General features: G+C 34.0%; 1 protein-coding gene across 1 annotated transcript in view; it reads right to left on the bottom strand.

Annotated features, from left to right (window-relative positions):
• FAF1 (Fas associated factor 1) overlaps nt 1–19,671 on the bottom strand; it is a 412,428-nt gene that overhangs the window by 227,492 nt on the left and 165,265 nt on the right. The window contains exon 7 of the mRNA XM_045857312.1: nt 10,117–10,222. Within this exon, the coding sequence (XP_045713268.1) occupies nt 10,117–10,222 (106 nt within the window). The remainder of the gene's footprint in view (nt 1–10,116; nt 10,223–19,671) is intronic.

Here is a 19,671-nt window from a genome sequence, read left to right as displayed (position 1 = left end):
TCCCATACGTGCCTGCACCAGGGATCAAACCCTCAACCAGGTATGTCCCCTGGACAACATTCCAACCAACTGAGTCACACCTGCCAGGGCTAGGATCTCTTTTATATTTACTGTAATAACTATTACAATTGAGTGATAATAAAACTGCAAAGAAATTATAATAAGTATTAAATCAATAAAATAGAAAAATATGTCAACAAACCAGAATAGACTGAGAAAGTCAATGTGTAAAGCAAGATTTCAATTAATCTGAAATAGAGCTGTAGTTTGACACAGAGATCTTTCACTATCCTAAATACTTTCAAATTGTTCCCAACGGTGCCATCTTGGCTAGGCATTCACTGTACCAACATTTAGAACAGTCTTAGCTCTATCAGAGAACAAAAAGAGAATTATATAAGTGGATACACATTAATGATCTGAAAATGTGACATAGTCATGAGTTACAGTAGGTATATAAAAATTCTAGAGCTGCTCATATTTAAAATCTGTAAGAAAGATTCAGTCTCTTTTACCTGGACCTCCTCTAGAGCATAACTTATGTTGCTCTCCAAAATACATAAGTAAGGTTTACACTTTTCCAAACAGAGGTTAATCCTAACTCTCCCCAAACACACCTCATTTTCTTTGTAAAATGTGCATGTGGTGGGAGAGAATGTTCTCTTGGATGCTTACAGTCATTTCAAAGCTTAACTACTACTAGGAGATTCCTTTCTCAGCTTCTTGGGAATTGGTCAAATTATATTTATTTCTTCACTGTTTTTTTTTTAAGTCTAAACCATCCCCAATAAACATCTGGCTTTTATTCTTGTTCTTTTAATTACTTCCAGTCTGTGGGCATTTGACTTTCCTAGCATAAAGTTTCTAGAAATTATTCCACAATCAATGTGTGAAACAGCTGTAGCCAAAAAAGAAAGATTCCTTCCTTGCCTTCATCTATTGTACATGCCTCTGGGAGGTATACCATACCTCTGGGTACCAGAGACCAAAACTCTGACAGCATTTAAAAAATTCTGTTTTGTATTCTGAGTGCAAATCTAATTTGTTTTCCACTGCCACTCATAGGACTTTCCTAGCATTACTCTTTTGCCTTCTTCCCTCATTTCCTTCATCCCTTTCCATCGAGTGTACATGTTGGGTATTATTTCTCTTCCCCTACTCTCCCTCCAACCTCATGTATTAGCTATAAAATAGATGTAAAGCTTGGTGCATGTTCAAAAATTTTATGATCAAAATACATACTTAGCAAATTGTTTGGCTAAATCTTTCATGTATGATGAAAGATTATTACCACAATTCATTAGCAAATTATAGACTTTGAAATGTAGGCAGACAAATATTTGGCCCTGTATCAATCAATTTGGACCAGCTGGGTAGAAATTCACACAATCCCAGGAAGCCCGGGAAGTGAGGTGCTCTTTCATTTTTCATTCACTTGAAACATTAAAGAAAATTATTATTCTATAAAATGTCCACTTTTCAAGATTTTAGTAGAGCTATTATAGATTGAATTTTATTTTCAGTCTATTCTCATGATCAATAAACTTATCATTTTTCTTGCAACTGATTGAAGAATAGTACTTAATGCATACACAGACACCTTAATATTTGACTATTATACTACAGATTAAAAGTTAAATATTTAATGATGATTCTGCTACCCCAAAAAGGTATGTGTGGGGGTGGGTATACTTCTACATACACTAAATCAGCCTGGATACTAATTTTGCAGTTATTCACAATAAATAATACTATTAGCATTCTTCTTCTGAGCCCCCCTAGTCCAGTGAGGTGACCCTGTACAAAGATCCTGATTGATCCTATGTTTCTCTGCTTTGGTTAAGCTACAAGGCTGGATATGGGGACAGCTGCACTTTGGGAGGAACTTAAAACAAATTTCATCTTACTGACATCTAATCCAGTGCTTGGTACAAGACGCATGGAAAAGTCAGTGTCAAAATTAAACAATGCCGGCTTTGCAATGAGCAGATGCTTTTGCCTTGCAGCTGTAAAAACCTTAAAACAATCCAGTACTCTACTGTCTGGTCACGCAATGACCACAAAGCAAAGAATACATTTTGTCATTTATAGAAGATGTTTGCTGTGAGCTTTTATAGTCTTTTTTTTTCCTTAAAAAAAAAAAGTTTAGAAACATAATAGGAATGTTGGGGGTAATAGTAAGATAATAAAGCTCTAAACTGTACAACAGAATTTTTAAGTATATTTGTCACACTAAATATATTTGAAAAAGAATAACTCCTTGACAAGATAGTATTAAGCTATACACAAAATGCATTATACAAAGGAAAAATCACAATAAACAGATATTTTAAGAGATTATAGTAAAAAAAATCTTTGATATATAAAGACAAACATGTAAATAATTTTCTATATGCAGGCCTTATATTAATACACCTAGTCTTGGTCTAACACTCTCCCTTTCACTTACTAATTCTTTGACTTACTTGTTTCTTCAGTTTTTTTGTTTGTTTTTGCTTTTGTTTGTTTTCCTGTTTTTGCTAGAGTGGGGTAGAGAGAAGATTATGGAGCTTACCATTTTTTACTTTATGACTAAAGGATACTTAAATGTTAAAATAGTTCTCAGTTTAAATAACATGGTATTTCAGCTTAAGAAACAAGGTCTATATAGAAATCGCAGCCTTTTCTAACCTTCACCCTACAGGAGAGAATCTTGTCTCTGGCATTCAGGAATCTAGGGGTTAATATTTTAATACAGAAATAAACTGTTCTTCATGAGGAGAACTGCTCCAACTACTATGTCTGTGGTACCAGAGAACCAGCCCTACCCAAGTGACTGCATGGTCTCAATCAATCAACTTCTGCTAATTGAGGTTCTGGCTTTAAAGATAGCTTTGTATGGTAACTATAAGAAAGAGAACCTAGTAATCTTACCTTTATTTTAAATAGTCTACTGCAAAAACATTTTTTTTTCAATAAGTTTTTTGAATCATTCAAATTTTTTCTTGAAATCCTTTTCTCCCCAAGGATATCAATTCATTAACACCTCACTGCTTACAAATTTCATTGGATGTCTTATTGGTTGAAGGTTTGGGGATTCCCCTTAATTTCCTTCCCACCCTGTAATTTACATTTCAGTGAGTAAGTCCCAAAATAATACCCACACTAATAGTATATTAATACAATTTTATTTTAACACCAAAGAAGGCATACTACTCCCTTCATTAAAAGTATTTGAGAAAATCTAAAATATTTTTGTGGTTGCTTTTGCATTTCTATATTTTATTTTCTGAGAATGTAATTAAAACATATTGACATATAAAGCATATTGGTGCATAATGTCTTTTTAAATATAAATTCTAGGCATTCATTTAAAGAGATGGGCCAAACTTAGAAATAATTTTTTCTATGAAATGTTTACAATTATCATTAAGTTATATATTATTAGTATGATTTTGTTGTATTATTTGCTAATAGCTACAATTAGAATGAACCTGAATTATGATGTCAATAGTATATGCCATCAAACAAAAGTAAACCATGTAACAAATACATATCACAAGATAATTAAACAAAAACATAAAAAATAATTGACATGTATTCCCAGATGTTATCCCTTATATCTTAACCCACATAGAAGAATAAGAATTAATCATTTTACAATGGCAGTATTCCAAATTACAATATTGTAACCTGAACAGCTTCAAGGATAAGGAGTAACTATAAATTTGCACAAACTGGGTCTATTTACATTGCTATTTCATAATAACTTTAATAATCAGAATTATGTTAACAAGAAGTGTAAGAAGATTTTGTTTAGAAGTGTATTCCAAATTAAGGTTCTTAATTACACAATTCTAATTCAAATTTAATGGATTTTAATACATTATATATTTTTATGAGACCACATAGAGATTTGCAAAGTGACTGGTTCAAATAAATTGTCCTCTTTTAAGTTCATTTTTATCCCTTTGGGTTTACTCAGTAACAGCAATATATTTTAAAGTATATATTTTACACAAAAAATACATAAGTCACAAATCAAAAGCTAACAGATGTGTGACTTCTAATTAGTTATAATAATCTCTGCTTCAATGCCATTAGAATGAGCCTTTCTTTTCTTTTGAAAACTAAAAATGCTTTCCTTTGAATTTTAAACTGTCAGGGTGCTTCAAAGTCAATGTACAAAATCTGCTTTGATTAAAATTTTAGACATCTACAGTGATAACTTTATAAAAGGAAAATATTAAATTATAATTATCCTAAACAGACACAGTCTTGTGAAACTAACCCTACATTCATGTTAAAACACAAAGAGTTGAATATAATGAATTTGATTCATCCTCGGACACAAAGCTTCACCACAGTAAACTCAGTCAACTGTTGCTCTTGCGTCTATATTCATGGTGCTTAAATAGCGCACTTTAAAACAAAAAATACTCCAATTGGCTTTTCATATATCCACCCTCCCCAAAAATAACGCACTTGAAAAACTCAAATGATATGAAAGACTTCAAGGCCTCTTTTCTCCCTTTCATACCTCTTTTTTTTTATTTCTGTTTGCAGTAATCTGCCTTTCTCTTTCTCTTTCTCATTGCTACAGAGCAAGCGAAGAGGCTCAGAGCTTTGAAAAGGGGGCTCAGTGTGTAATGGGTCCACTAGAATTAATTTACTTGCACCAAATCCATTGAGCACAGAGGTTTTTTTCCCCCCACCCCTCTCTCTCTCTTCTCAAATCATTTGGAGTTGAACGCAGCCCCCAGCCTTTGTAATTCTAGTAAAGCACTTAAAGTGCACAGTAGGTGTTCATGAGGACCATCTGGTCAAAAGCAAAACAAGCTGCTGATTTTGCCTTTGAATAGAATGAAGCAAGTGTGAATTAGTCTCTTCAATTAGCACTATTACAACCTGTCAAGTGCATATTGTAAAACAGGATTATTACAGTATTGGTCACCAGTGCAATTATTTACTCTCTGCCTTTTCTTGCATATAAAAATGTCTTATGTTTATTAGTTTCTGATAACTGAATATAATTTCTCTTAACCCAGGCATTTCAAAACTACCAACCCACAAATCACAGATCATGAAATGTGGTCAGCTGAGTAGATGTTAGAATACATGTATCTTAAGTAACAAAGAAATAAAGCATCATCCTTAATTCCTAACAAAATTTCATTGTTTCTATCTTCTTGAAATGTAGGTGAAGAAATATTTACATGTGCTAAAAATAATTTCCAATAGAGATTATTCTAAAATACTTTCACAGAAAGAAAAAGACTTATCAGTTCTGAATGGCTGCAATGGAAATATTACTCAAACTTATTTCCTAAAAAGATAACTTATTAAGAATCACAAAAAAACCTCAATATTTATAAGATGGTCATTACTGATTCATTCCATTGAAATGGTATGACTTCAACAAATCTCAGTTATAAAATGTAACTTGAAACTAATAATATATGTGCATATTTGAAAGAAACTCATAATCTCCTTTTCTGAAAGCTAAATAAAGGCTTGAATTCATTGCCCAGTTGCTTAAGAAATTATATTTCTTTCATTCTTACTAAAAATGTCATCTGTGATTTCAAATTTAAAAAATCAAACTATGCTATATGGTGATTAAAATAGATTCATTCTAATTGAGCTTATATATGCCACTTATCTTGCAGTAAAAATAAACTACTTAAACTTTTAATTAAATAAGCACACAATTTAATTTAGCCTCTTGCATATGCACATTCTAAGCTTCCCTGATCTTCAGTTTTGTGCCAGCACCACCCCCCAACCAATATGGAAAAACAAACAAAAAAACCCAATATACCTAAAATATTTACAGGAAGGGAATGCTATTAAGTTATAGTCAACCCACTACTAGAAAATTGCCCATTAGTATAATCTGTAAAAATTACATATTTAATTACTGTTAATGACCACCAGCATTAAAGAAATAGTTTGAAATATTCGTTAGCCAAGCAAGTTGAGAAAGCAGCAAGTAGAAAAATAGGCAGAAAACCCAACACAGGTTTCAAATTTACAGAATCAGAATTAGCCTCATGATTTCACAATTATTTAGTCATGATTATTTCTGAGGACTGGTATGATTTATGTATTTAGCTCCCTTCTTATTGCTAATTCACACTGTTGGCTTCCCTGTTGACAATCACTAGTACTAGTAGTGAAATGTTTTACTATTCCATGCAAGATATATCTTTACAGGTTGTCAATTTTTCCTTTATTCCTATTAAGGACTAAATCAACATTAATAAAACAGTGAGAATTCTAGGGTAAAGTGAAACTTGGAAGAGGATTTCAATCGTGTTTTTCTCTATAGTAGATAGGTAATACTTCATGATTCCACACCAAAAATACTTAGGTTTCTTATAATTGTTATTCTGGGTCATGTATGTATTCCATAAATTTGTATGACATCTACAAGGAAAAGCGGATATTCTGCCTAATAGAAGCTCTGCAGTAGTAAGATGGACAACAAACAAATTGTTTCCAAGAAAAGTTGGCCTGGTTTCAGGAACTTTATATCCTTTTCTACACCAGGGTTTGGGATTTGCAGTAGGCAAATCAATCTCCCTCCACCTTAATTTAACCAATCCCAAGTGCATTTGTAAGCAGATCTTTAATAGTATTAGACAGAATTACTAGAATCTGTACAATTAACTTTAAAAATCTAAATTCTCACTGCAGAACATTCATTAAGATAAAATAAGGTTGTTTAAATTTTCAAGTATAGCCACTATTTTAAAGTATGGCAAGTAAGTGATTTAGGGCCCCGAAAGGTAAAAAGACAGATTGTCACAAAGTTATTTTTCTATTATTTGATATATTTTACAAACTTTCACATAATGGAAAAGAGGAAGGACATTTATTCTTATAACTACTTGTAACTCTCCATTCTGACCTTTTAATATTATTTCTGCCTTTTCCTCAAGTAGAAGGATAATATAAGTGGAAGGATTTGTAAAGAGCTTTAAAAAATAACCTCAATATCTAACTAGCTTAAATTAAAATCTAGAGTACCCAAAGGACATAAGTCATGCATTGTGAGGCAAGATACCACAGACCAGAATGAACAAACACTTGTACAATTATCGGTTTATCACTACTAACGTGCATGAACATATGGTCACTGAAGACTTTATTTGAAATTCTAACTGCTTCTAAGATCTATTTTCTAATTTAGTATTTTTAAAATGCATTTTGCTTAATTAAAAGTTTACATAATAGTTTCTTTTTCAACCCTATTTCATTTAATAGAAATTTCCCTTTGGGGAGAAATATTATAACAGCTTTCTTTTAAAAAGAAAAGGCTTTCAAAAAAATGACCAAATGACCAAAAAAGGTATATATTTTTCACCTACAACAAAGGAAATACACTACTATACTGGAAAGCAAAAAATCCGTTTGTTTTTTTAATTCCTTACTTTCCTTCATATATTGATCAAGATTTATTCTTGGGCCTATTTAAAAACACTGAAAGACATCTCTGAAACCAGCTATATAAATTAATTTACAATTTAGGATATATGGCATCATTAAGCTTCCACGTTAATAGAAAAATTCTAGCATTTATAAAATAACACTGCAAAATCATTTTAAGATTATAGCAAACTGACTTTTAATCATGTACAATGCAGGTGCTTAGGTGTTACTGTGGGTTGCACAGCTGTAGCATAATAGTACCCAGTCCTCCTGAAACTCCACCTCACTAGGTATTCCACAAGTTAAAGAAGGAAGTTTTAGGACTAGGTCTACAGAGTATGATCCTAGGCCTAGAGAAAATAGTCCACATTCTCTTTCTAAATTGCACAAGAATGAAAGAGCCTACGTGTACCTGGTCTTCACACAAAAAAGCAACTGCTATCAGAAACAACTGGATTTACTTTTGCCTGGCAAGAAGCATTTCAAAGTATTATTTTAAATCAACCAAAAAAGGGGGAAAAAAGAAAAATGAAATAGGAGAAGAGGCCAAGCTCTTGCCAAGAAATACATAAGACAATCTGTCTTTACAAAAATATTTCTGGGACATTTTTCATTTAGAAAATGGTATAAGAAAGGTTTACTGTTTTTAAGTCTTTGAAGCTTAAAATGTATTTGATAATCTCAATAGCAGGCCTTGAAGAACAGTTGCAGCCAACTGTGACGCATCATGGCACATTTACAGAATTTTAAACATTTCTTTTAATAATTGATGTAGTCATTTTGAATCACTCTGCATAGGATATCAGGTGTGAGCAGATTGCATTAACACCGCTTAAACATTTCAACTTGTCAGTATGGCCAACTCGATTTCGGAAATATTTGCAGTATTTTCCCATCGAAACAGTAATAAAGGCAAAATAAATATATGGCACTACTTTATAATCACCGAACATTAATGAATATTTTATGTCTTTTTAAATCTCCCTGTTTAATTTAAAAGGGTGAAATTAAGTCTCCTCCCTTCAATATGCCAATTATCTGTAAATCAAACAATAACTTGGCCATTATGCTCCTTTTGTTAATATAAGAGAAACTAATTTGAAAACATTGAAAGGCATTTTTTAGATTATCAGTTTAATAGTCCTTTCTGCCCTCTTGTGGGAGAAAGCAGAAATACACTCGAACTACAGAAACTGGATATAAAAAAAAAAGGTAAAATTTTATCAATAAAAATTTCATTCAGAAATAAAAATAAAGCAGTTTATATTTGTCCTTAATGCATTAAATCAAAACTGTCTCCAATTAAGGAAATAAGCCAATGGAATAAAAATTACCTCTTCTCATCTTTGCTTTTCTTGATTGAACTGGAGTTATTTTGAAACTGAATTTCTTCACTTGATTATACTAAATATATACTTTAAATTTTACCAACATAAACTTCCCAGAATAACTTTGTAATAGAGCCATAGTTAAACACTACTTCTTGTGCAAAAACAATGATTATTCAAGGAATTAAAAATTTAAATTTAGAGGGTAGGACACCCATTGTAGAGGTTAAAAATGAGACGGCAATTAATATATTTTAAACCATGATTAAAAAATCAGATAATTCAAACCTTTCATTCAAATTAGGGGCCAAGAAAAGTTTTAAAGGTTTTAGTTACTAGTCAACTAACTATTCAAGTGATAAACACAGAAAATAAACTTCAAGCAATAAGTTATAACATATTCAGAAGTTGAAATTCATGGACAAAACATGAAAAAAAAAAGGGAAACATTAATAGTCTAGCCATTACTGAAACAATTCATATACTTCTGAAAAATGATTAGGATGAAAACAACTTGTTCTTTCAATGTGCCAGTAATTATTCTAAGCAATATAGTCCAAGAAAAAATTTATGAAATAGTCCATGATTAAGTATGATTAATTCTCTTTATAAAAACATTAATAGACAAATGATTGCTGTCTTCACAACTTATAAAGGGTAATGTGACATAATCATCATTTCAGTGTTTCTAAACACAAGTCCTGCCATAACCTTTACACACTTTCTTCCCAATGGAGATAAATTACTGGCTTTTAGGTAGGTGGGGTCACAGGTAAGAAGATACTTCTCCTCTCTTGGGGGAGGTTCTTTTTGAAACAGTGGCCCTGGTTGGCCACACTGAAGAAAAAACTGACTATAAATAGACTCTTCACAGATACTCTGAGTTAAATAACTGAAGGTTTCCATCAGCATCTCTCAAATACTGCCCAAGACTGGGACTGAGCTGCTTAAGAAAAGGTCTCTCAAATCCTTTTTGGAAACAGACAGGGTATACATTTTAAGTAATATATTTGAAAGCAACCTTTCAAATAAAATATAAGCATGTTAGAAAATTCATGCTAGCAAAAATTTCCAAATTAATATTCTGAACAATTACCACAAAACTATGAAATATATTACATAATAATGAGTATTTTAAACAGAGTTTTAAGGTGCCTATTTTAAGAATTATCAAGAGCTCCCATTTACAACATGTTTTTCTAGGTCAAGTCATTTAATATGTCTACAGTAATCATGATGCTCCAGTTAATTAAAATTAAGAACCCAACAATGAAACATAGAGAATTTTCAACCAGAACAGATAAGCCCTCTTTAACAGGGTCAACATTAGCTATAATGAGCTACCTTTATTCCTTAGCTGTGAGACATAACTCACCTCTTGAATGGTACTGCTTCCTGAGAAGTTCAGGTTGTACTCCCGCTGGACTTCTCGGTGGGTGATGATCAGCATGAAGTTTTGATTTAATGACTCCTGCAGGGCACTGAAAGGGTTGAGAGAAAAACAAGGAACTCTTGAGATGAACAAGTTCTAGCTTGCTTTACAGCTAGCTGCAAAACCCCAGGAGTACCATAACCTCCACACAGGCATGTCTGGGCCCAGTGTTACCATCTTTTCAGCTCCTAAAGGCAAAAGAGCATGCTGAGAACAACCAAGGAGAGCTAACCTGTTAACTCCTTCTCTACCATGGTTTTTTAAACTTCAAATCCAAGTATTTTGCATATATAAGAATTTTCTACAAGCCATATACTATTGTCTGCATATGTATTTCCTCCAAAAGAACCAAATTTTTCAACTACATCAAATTCCAAATATGTTACTAAAATATATACTCGCTATTCTGGAAGAAAAGAAATATGAAACTACTGTTTGTCTCCATGAATGTTATATAAGAATAAATATATAGTTTAAGTCAAAATTGACAAAGTATTGAAATCCATAGAACTTTAAATGCACATCAAAATTCCTTTAAAATAATTGTGCTTTCACTTAGGATTAAGGAATATATAGAATTCAGAAACTAGAGAATTCAGAGCAACATTAAATTCTGTGCCAAAGTTCCAAAACATTAAAAATGTGTCAGAGCCATAAAGAGTTAATGAAATTAACCACATAAATTAAGAAGAATTAAATCATGGTTCTATTTGTTTATGACAATACTAAGAAGTACTATCAACATTAAAGATAAAAATATATCACCATTATTTATGATTAGTACCACCACCCTCAAGTGTACTTATGCCATATTTATGGGATTAGGAAAATATTTTGGGTGTGCTCTACTATTCTGGCCTCATCATTCCTCCTTTGCCAATCTGTAATTATGTGATAAACACACATGGAACCTAAAATTAGAATTAGGCAGTTAATCTGTTTGTTCTATTATCTCCTATGGAGTTCACAAGTTGATTACAGACTAAAATTAAGTAGGAAACATTAAGACATAGCATGAAATACTATTAATCAAAATCAAGGGAATGATACTCCACAAAAATAGTTCCTTTAGGCAAGGACCTTTGTCACTGTCTCCTTAGCACCAAGCATAATGTCTTGCATACTGCAGATAAATATTGAATAAATAATGAATAAACTGTGAATTTCCAGAAGGCAAGAGTCTTATTCAATTTTGAATCTCAAATAGCAGTCTTGCCTTCTGGAAAACTACCACAAGAATTGAGATTTTGATTTTGATTTATTGAGTTATCAATATTAAATCAATGCTTTGCATTATTCCAAGTGCTAAAAAAATAACCCAAATAATACATAGTTCTTATTCATAAAAAGCTTCACAATCTTATAAATGTAAACAAATACATAAACGGCCATAATATAATGTAATAGATACAACTGAGAAACTGGGAGGTGGGGGACAGTACAACGAAACCTAAGAAGGAAGTGCTAAACTCTGTCCCAGTGAGAGGGGGAAGAGTTTAGGGGAGAGCTTCAGAGAAAGAAGGAAGGAGAGGGAGAGAAAGAAAGGGAGGGGAAAAGGGAGGGGAAAAAAGGAAGAGGTGGGGAGACGGGGAAGAATAGGGAGAGAAATGGATATATAGATATAAGTTAAAATACGAAGGGTAAAGTAGAACTTTTGAGTTGATCATTTGGAAGGTATAAAATTTTTGTTTTGCTCGGTGAAGAGACAAGTGGCATTTTTTAGACAAAGAAATGGAAGAACATACCACATTCACTCTGTTAACATATTTATTAAGCACCTACAATGTTTATGACACTGTTCTAGTTGCTAGGGATACAGAGGTGAACAAGAAAAACATGGTCACTGCTTTATGAAACCTATATTCTAGTAAAGGACACAAACAATTAATTAAGTGTAGAATTTTATAGAATACTAAGAGCTGTGAAGAAAATAAAACAGGATTACAATATAAAAGATAAAGGTGAGGGGCAGGGTGAAGAAAATTATTTTCACCAAAATAGTTTTAGGGAAAGCATCTCTGAGAAAGTTGAGGCTGGTATGATAAAGAAAGAGATAACAGGAATCTTATTACATAGGTCCTTGTAGACCCTGTAAAGAACTTCACATTTATAGGAATTGCAAAAGAAAACCACTGGAGAGGTTTTACACAAGGAAATAATCAAGATCTGACTTGCGATTATACTTATACAATTATTAGTCTGTCTGCCCTGGCTACAGTCAGGAATGAAGCCATGGACAGCAGACAGGAGGCCAGTCCTGGCAAGAGGTGATGGCACTAACTCATTTTTTCTGCCTACCCGTGCCATAGGGTGAAAGAGGCAGAGACAGTGAAGAGCAATAAGGTTTACTTGTATTTTAGAGGTAGAAGCCAGAAAACTTACTGATGGAATACGAAATAGATATACCTATGAAAGGCCTTGAAACTCCAAGGTTTCTGGCCTGAGCAAATGGAAGGATGGAATTGCATTTAACAAAGAAAACTGGGGTATGAGCAGACTGTGGGGAAACAGAGTGAGAAGTTTTAGAAATACTGTTTTAAGATGCTTACCAGACATCCAAAAAGAGATGCACAGTTACATGGGAGTTGAAAGTTAAGTAAGAGCTTGGAGCAGGACAGTTGACAGCATTATACACAGTATTTAGATTTTGTGGCTAAAAGAAATCACCTGGAAAAATACGTTACTTAGAGGAAAGGAGACAAGTCAAAATGGATCCCTGGGGCATGCCAATAATTTGAAATCAAGCACAGGAGGAAGAACCTGTATTAAAAAGATTGGTAAATGGTCAGTGAGTCTAAGAGAAAAACAAAAAAGGTTAGTACAGGGGGACCAAAAGAGTAACTTTCAATTAGGAGCAATTATGACAAATGGTGCCGATACGCACAGTAAGGCCAGAAGAATGACCATGTTCAGGAAATCATGAACAGCTCAGTGTGACCACAAAGAGGAGTGCATGAATGGTGTTGTGAGGCTGAAACAGCTGGCTGAGTCAATGTTCAATATATACATATTAAATGAATTCAGGGTGGGGAGTGCCAAGTAATGAAAAAGTACTTGGCATTTCAAGGATTTTCAAAGGTAGATCTATTTCGCAACTATTCTCTAAAATTTGGCTTTTGCTCTAGAGCTAAAACTTAGCTAAGTTTAGGCTAACTTTGCCCATGTCAAAAACATCACACCATACTCCAATCACTATTCATGTTGTTCTCACCCTCCTTCCCTTCCGCCACCCTCATCCCAAATACTGCAAAGCTTTCAGACCACCTCATAGCCTACTGTTTGTACATATTAGAGACCTCCTTTTCTCTGAATTTCTGTATCACAAACTTTATTTAATGCTTAATTATAGTGTGTTTTATACAGTTTGCTTTGTTTCATGTGTGGAAGTCCTAAATTCAAGACTACAAACCTTTTGTGGGTAATTATCTTATTATCCATCAGTATTTCCTCTTGGCAACTCTCATTTAAAGGTGATTCAATTCAATCCTATAGATATTAAGAAATAGCTCTGCATATTCTAAACTGCATATTAAAAAAACTGCTAATTCTCATATTTTCTGCCTGCTTGTGCCATTTTATTCACAAAACTGTGGTTCACAAATGTTAGGGAATTGCCCAAGGTTATGCAGCTCTAAAAAGATGAAACTCAGTTTCTAAGCTGCATTTACTTCTATGTTCTTTACACATCAGCATCTTATCTCCCAAATGGCTAAGCTGCTTTGGGGATAAAAACATGAACAACTGCTAGCAGTTCACAATTCATTTATTCTTTCCACCATGATTTGTAATAATACAGAATTAAAAGACATAACTACTGACCTCAAGAAAGACTATTCACAGAGGTTAAAACAGATGTGAGGACTGTACAGATGTGGGAAAGAGTAATATTTTGAAGTACTATGAAGAAGAATAGTAATTTGGCCAGTGAATATGGGCAATGACTTTATACAGATTAGTTTGAGCAGAGATAGAAACGGGAGAATATAGAGAAGGGTGTAAAAAGCAATGAGGAAGAAGTTTAAGGGAATGTGAAGATGGGTTTGTAAAAGAGAAAACTTGAAAAACAGTAAGGACTTACATATTAGGGCTTCAAGTGCTAGGCTAAGGAGCTTAGAATTCCAGAAGTCTTGATTATTATAAAGATCCTCCTTTAGCTTCACATATGAGTCTATGCATGTGTTTAATACTACTTCTTGCCTTTATGCAATTCCTTAGGAATGTTTCTTGATCTTGACTGGCAGACTTGTGCAATAACTGCAGAAAGGTTTGCCAGGACCAGTGTTGTCAAACTATAGATGAACACCAATTTAGTCTAGTTCTACAATTCCTCAATAACCCTGAGGAGGGCAAGTTGGCAAGAAAAAACATTTATGGCTTTAAACTGCTCTGGAGTCACAGAGCCAGGTTTGAATCCCTGCTCTACAACTTGCTAGCTATACAACCTTGAAATATCAATCACATATTCTTTTCAGTGGTATTTATTGTCTGGGGGATGGGGAATGTGCAAAAAAACCCTGGAATTGTCTTCAGGGCAGGCTCCTTATAGTACAGGCTTCCCCTGTTAGGTAAGTGTTCTAGGAACCCATCTGTATCAGCACCAGCTGGTGTTGTGGTGAGAGGCTGTGTTCACTTCAGTGAATTTTTTTGAAGACCCTTTCAATGTGTTTGCTCATTTAACGATGGGTGATTTACGAGTGCACCTACCCCTACAGCACTGAGTGCTCAGCAGTTTTTGACCAAAAACAGCACAACCAAGTGCCCTACCTTCTCTGTTCACCCAACCTTGCCCTGAGCAACTCTCCCCTCACCGTGAATAAAGTCCTCAAAGGGAAATGTTTTGCCACTGCAGAAGAGGTGAAACAGAAAATGGCAGAAGCACCAAAAGGCACCAAAACCGATGAGTTCAAAAACTGTTTTGAGCAGTGGGAAAAAAGTCTCAATAGGTGTACTGCATCAAATGGAGAGTACTTTGAAGGTGACTGAAGCTTAAACATATAAGAATAAATACACAATTTTTAATAAATAAATTCCAGTTATTTTTTGGGTCCACCCTCATACAAGGCCCAATTTTAGGCACGTAATTACTCTACAAATTTTCAGTTTCCTCTTCAGAAAAAGGATAATACTCCTTAGTTCACTGCATTATGAATATTAAATTTTAGAAAGCCAAGTGGGAATTTTTATGTTTGTAAGTTTTAAGGTGACATGTTATGACTTAATAATAATAGAACACTTTTGAGGGATTTTTATACTTGAAAACCTATAGTGACAGTAAAACATTAACAAATAGATACATGGTGCTTTTGTAGCACTTATTTTTCATTTTAGTTCCTTTCTTCTGCAGGAGGCCATAAAGGATAAAATCTGTTTTGATGCATTGAATATACTGTACATTATGCCTGATGTTATCCAGACTCAGTGTTCTTTTTTACACAGGTCTTCTTTGGGGTTGATATATCCCATTCATGCTCCCTATGAGGATGTTTTGGTTGGAGAAATAGGATGAGAGTATTATCTACAACCTCAGGCTTCAGCTTGATTCATTCACTTAGCCATTAATAATAATGACTAGCCTTTAATGAATGCTACTATATAATAGGCAAAGAGTTTCCTGTCAACTTAAGAAGTTATCATTTTCCTTTTACACAAAATAAGTAGCAGTGGCCCAGGTCTAACTCATATTCTGTCCTCCAGGTACAGGAGAAGGGGACCCAGTTCAGATCATACCTTTGCCTTGAGTTTATTGAGAGATGAGCAGACAAGCAAACCAACAACTCATACATGGTAATTTGCTAAGAACTCTAATGCCATTTGTCCTAAAATGCTATAAAAATATAAAGAAATCCACAGAATTTGGCATGTGAACTGAGTAAGTTTTGTTTCATGAGTTCCTCCCTTACCCCCCCAGGGGGTAGAGGGATGGGAAGGAGCAGGGAAGGCTGTAAGAAATTTATCATGCTGATTTGCAAAGACTATTGCTAAAATATTATCTTGGCAGACTGATTCTAGCTGCTGCTTAGCAGAATGAGTTAAGTCTTCAGTTGCTGAATTAGGAGCAATTTTCTCCTTAACAGTGTCTTCTAATGGGTGGTTAGGATAGTTAGCCACAGTTAACCCACCTTCAAGCATGCTCTCTTTTACCTTCAAATTGCAAAGTTATTCATACCACTTCAAATTTTGACCCTTAAAGTAGCTCTGAAGATCACTGCCAACCAAAGTACGTAGATAAGAAATATTATGAAAAGGGTATTTGTTTTTTAATGGCATGTTTCCTCCCCAATTAGAGAAAGAAAAATGCAAGCAAATGTAGAAGCTTTTCAAATGCAATCTGAATTTTAACCCAATGCAATAGATGTTTTAATAGAATAACTATTCTCACTTGTTTTTAATTTTTCATTCTCCATTATGATTTTCCTTTCAGTTTGAATATTTGCATTCATTAACAATGAGATGGTTTTGTTTCTACAAAACCATTCACACTTACCTTTCAAACCTTGCCATCCAAACTTACCACTGTTCTACCCTCAAGTCAGACTGAAATTAATGTTTAAAATGTAATGAGAACCATAAACATTGTTCCCAAGCTTTGAGCTAGTGGCTATTTGCAAAAACAAACAAACCAAAACCATATACTGGTAATACAACATAAAGCAATGAATGTGAACATTTTAAAACAATTACTAGGCAAAGTGCTAGACATTTTCATAATTCTCCTGGCCAGGTTCTTAATTTTAAAAGTAGGGGGAGGAGGGAGATAGGTAGGATATAAAAGAGAACGAGAGAAAGACAGAGATTAGACAGATATCTACTCCCTTAAAATTTTCAGTATTAGCCCTGGCTGGTGTGGCTCAGTGGATTGAGTACTGGCCCGCAAACCAAAGGGTCACTGGTTTGATTCCCAGTCAGAGGGCACATGCCTGCGTTGCAGGCCAGGTCCCCAGTAGGAGGCACTTGAAAGGCAACGACGCAGTGATGTTTCTCTCCTCCTCTCTCTCCCTCCCTTACCCTCTCTAAAAATAAATAAAATCTTTAAAAAATGTTTTCAGTATTATAGCTAAGCATTAATATCTAAGCCAGCAAAACAATTCTAGAAACACTTTTCAGTAAAACATCCTTTCTCTGCTTCCTTTTCTGTCCACAAGTCTTGGGCTTCCAGGATCTTTCATTAACAGAATGTCTACCTCTGCCTGGGGAGATCCCATTCCAATTTAACTGTGAACATTTACCAGGAACAGAGAAGTCATCTGTAAAATACCTGCCTTCTAATGTGTACCAAATTCATTGTAATTTACTGACTTAATTTAATGCATTTTATATTTCCTTCCAGTTTTTTAACATTTTTTTTAAATTTTAATTGTTGTTCAAGTAACTTTCCAGTTTTTTTAATAAGGGGAAAATAATGTATAGCAAATGTTAACACAAAAGTTATAATTAATAAACGAAGCTACATTCTTATACATGCAAACTTAAAACACCATATATTTTTTGTTTTTTAAGACTTTATTTATTTATTTTTAGAGAGAGGGGAAGGGAGGAAGAAAGCGAGAAAGAGAAACATTGAGATGTGTAAGAGATACATCAATCAGTTGTCTCTCGCACACCCCAAACTGGGGACCTTGCTCACTTACAACGCAGGCATGTGCCCTGACTGGGAATCAAACCAGCAACCTTTCCCTTCTCAGGCCAGCAGTCAATCCACTGAGCCATACCAGCCAGGGCACATTTTTAGCCTCCATATGCCCAGTACTGATAAAAGCAACAACATTAACAAAATAAATGTAAGTCTTTACTGTCTTGATTGACTTTATTTCACTTTGAGAGAGCACTTAATGACCAAAGCACATGGCTATTTTATCACATAGGATGCAGTGATTTTCCAAGGTTAACTTAAAGCTGCACTACAGTAGTGAACAATCATTTGGTCATCATGTGGCTATACACCTGTCATTATTCCTGGTTAAAAAGAGGAATTGGCTTCCCTACTGCCAAATAGAAGCAAGCCCATTTCACAGGGTAGAACAGTAGTCGGTAAGCTGTCTTCCATCAAAAATAAAAGTAACTTAAGGATTTCTCTTCAGCAATTCCTTGAATTAAGAATCCGCTTAAAGTCTTCAACGTGTAGAAGATTTGACCAGGCTAAGCCACAGCCTTCCTATTAAACCAGTAATCGTTCTGAGGGAAGCACTCACTGTTACAAAGTACAAATCTACCAAGATTAAACAACTAGACTAGGAAAACAACAAATTAAATCTTGGGCTTCAGGGGCTGTTGGACTGAGTACTTGTACCCCACCTCAAATTCATGCTACAAGCCTAACCTCCATTGTGATAGTATTTAGAGTTACGGCCTTTGGAAGGTGATTAAATTTAGACAGAGGAAGTCATGAGTGTGGGACCTCCAAAAAGGGATTAGCATTCTTATTAGAGAAAAAGACTACAGTTTTTTGTTTTTTCTTTCTCTGCCAAGTGAGAACACAGTGAGAAGACAGCCATCTGCAAGTCGGAAAAAGGGCTCTCTCACTAGGGAGCAAACCTTCAGGTACCCTGATCTTGTACTTCCCAGCCTCCAGAATTGTGAGGACTAAATGTCAGTTGTTTAAGCCACCCAGTTTATGGTATTAGGTTATAGCAGACTAAATTGACTAACCCAGGGGCTTTTAGGGCTTCTGTATTCACAACACTCAAGTAAATAGCTGCCATCAGTTCAGCACAGGCTTTTTTCTAAATGGCTGGCTGGCTGTAAACAACTGTACATACACATGCAAATTAAAATCCATGGTAGAAAATAATATACTTTTGTTAAAAGTCATATAAATGAGGAATGATTGAGAATTGTGCGTTTATTGTATGTAAATTATATCTCCATAAAAAAATTGTAAACCATAAAAAGATGAACAATCTGATAGCTATCATGTTGCAGTTAAATGAGCCCATACTTTAACTTCAAAAATACAATATACTTTTCATTAATGTAAATGAAAAATCATGAATTTGTTACTATTGCTACTTAATAAGACCGTATGTCCACTGATAAAATATGGGTCGTTGTCCATGAAATTTAACTTCTCAGATCAATGCTGTGTACGCAGTTAAGATGAGTCAAGTATTAACACCAATACACAAATCAAAAACCTGTTTCATCCCTGCTGTGTGCATATTCTATTTGTTTTCTTGCACTGGATATTTTAAACAAAAATAACAATGTAAAATGATAGGCTTAGAAGGCTAATTTCCAATAGTTTTATTTTTAAAGTATGACCCGATTTTGAAGCAAAACAGTAATTTCTTTCAAATTACTGTGACTTTTTATTATAAAAATGTAAATAAATTTGGAATATGCTGTTGACTTTTTCACTAATACTTTACAATTCATATCATTCCAAAAGGCCTTAAAAAATGTTCTCTCTTTTGTTTCATTGGGAATATTTTATGATCTGCAATGATCTTTTTATCCTTTCAGATATATCAAGATTTTAAATTAAAAATCATGACATACTGT

Source organism: Phyllostomus hastatus, unplaced genomic scaffold (assembly GCF_019186645.2).
Source record: "Phyllostomus hastatus isolate PE091 unplaced genomic scaffold, TTU_PhHast_1.1 phas_contig_147, whole genome shotgun sequence".
Taxonomy (NCBI): domain Eukaryota; kingdom Metazoa; phylum Chordata; class Mammalia; order Chiroptera; family Phyllostomidae; genus Phyllostomus; species Phyllostomus hastatus.
This window is presented reverse-complemented; position numbering and strand designations above follow the sequence as displayed.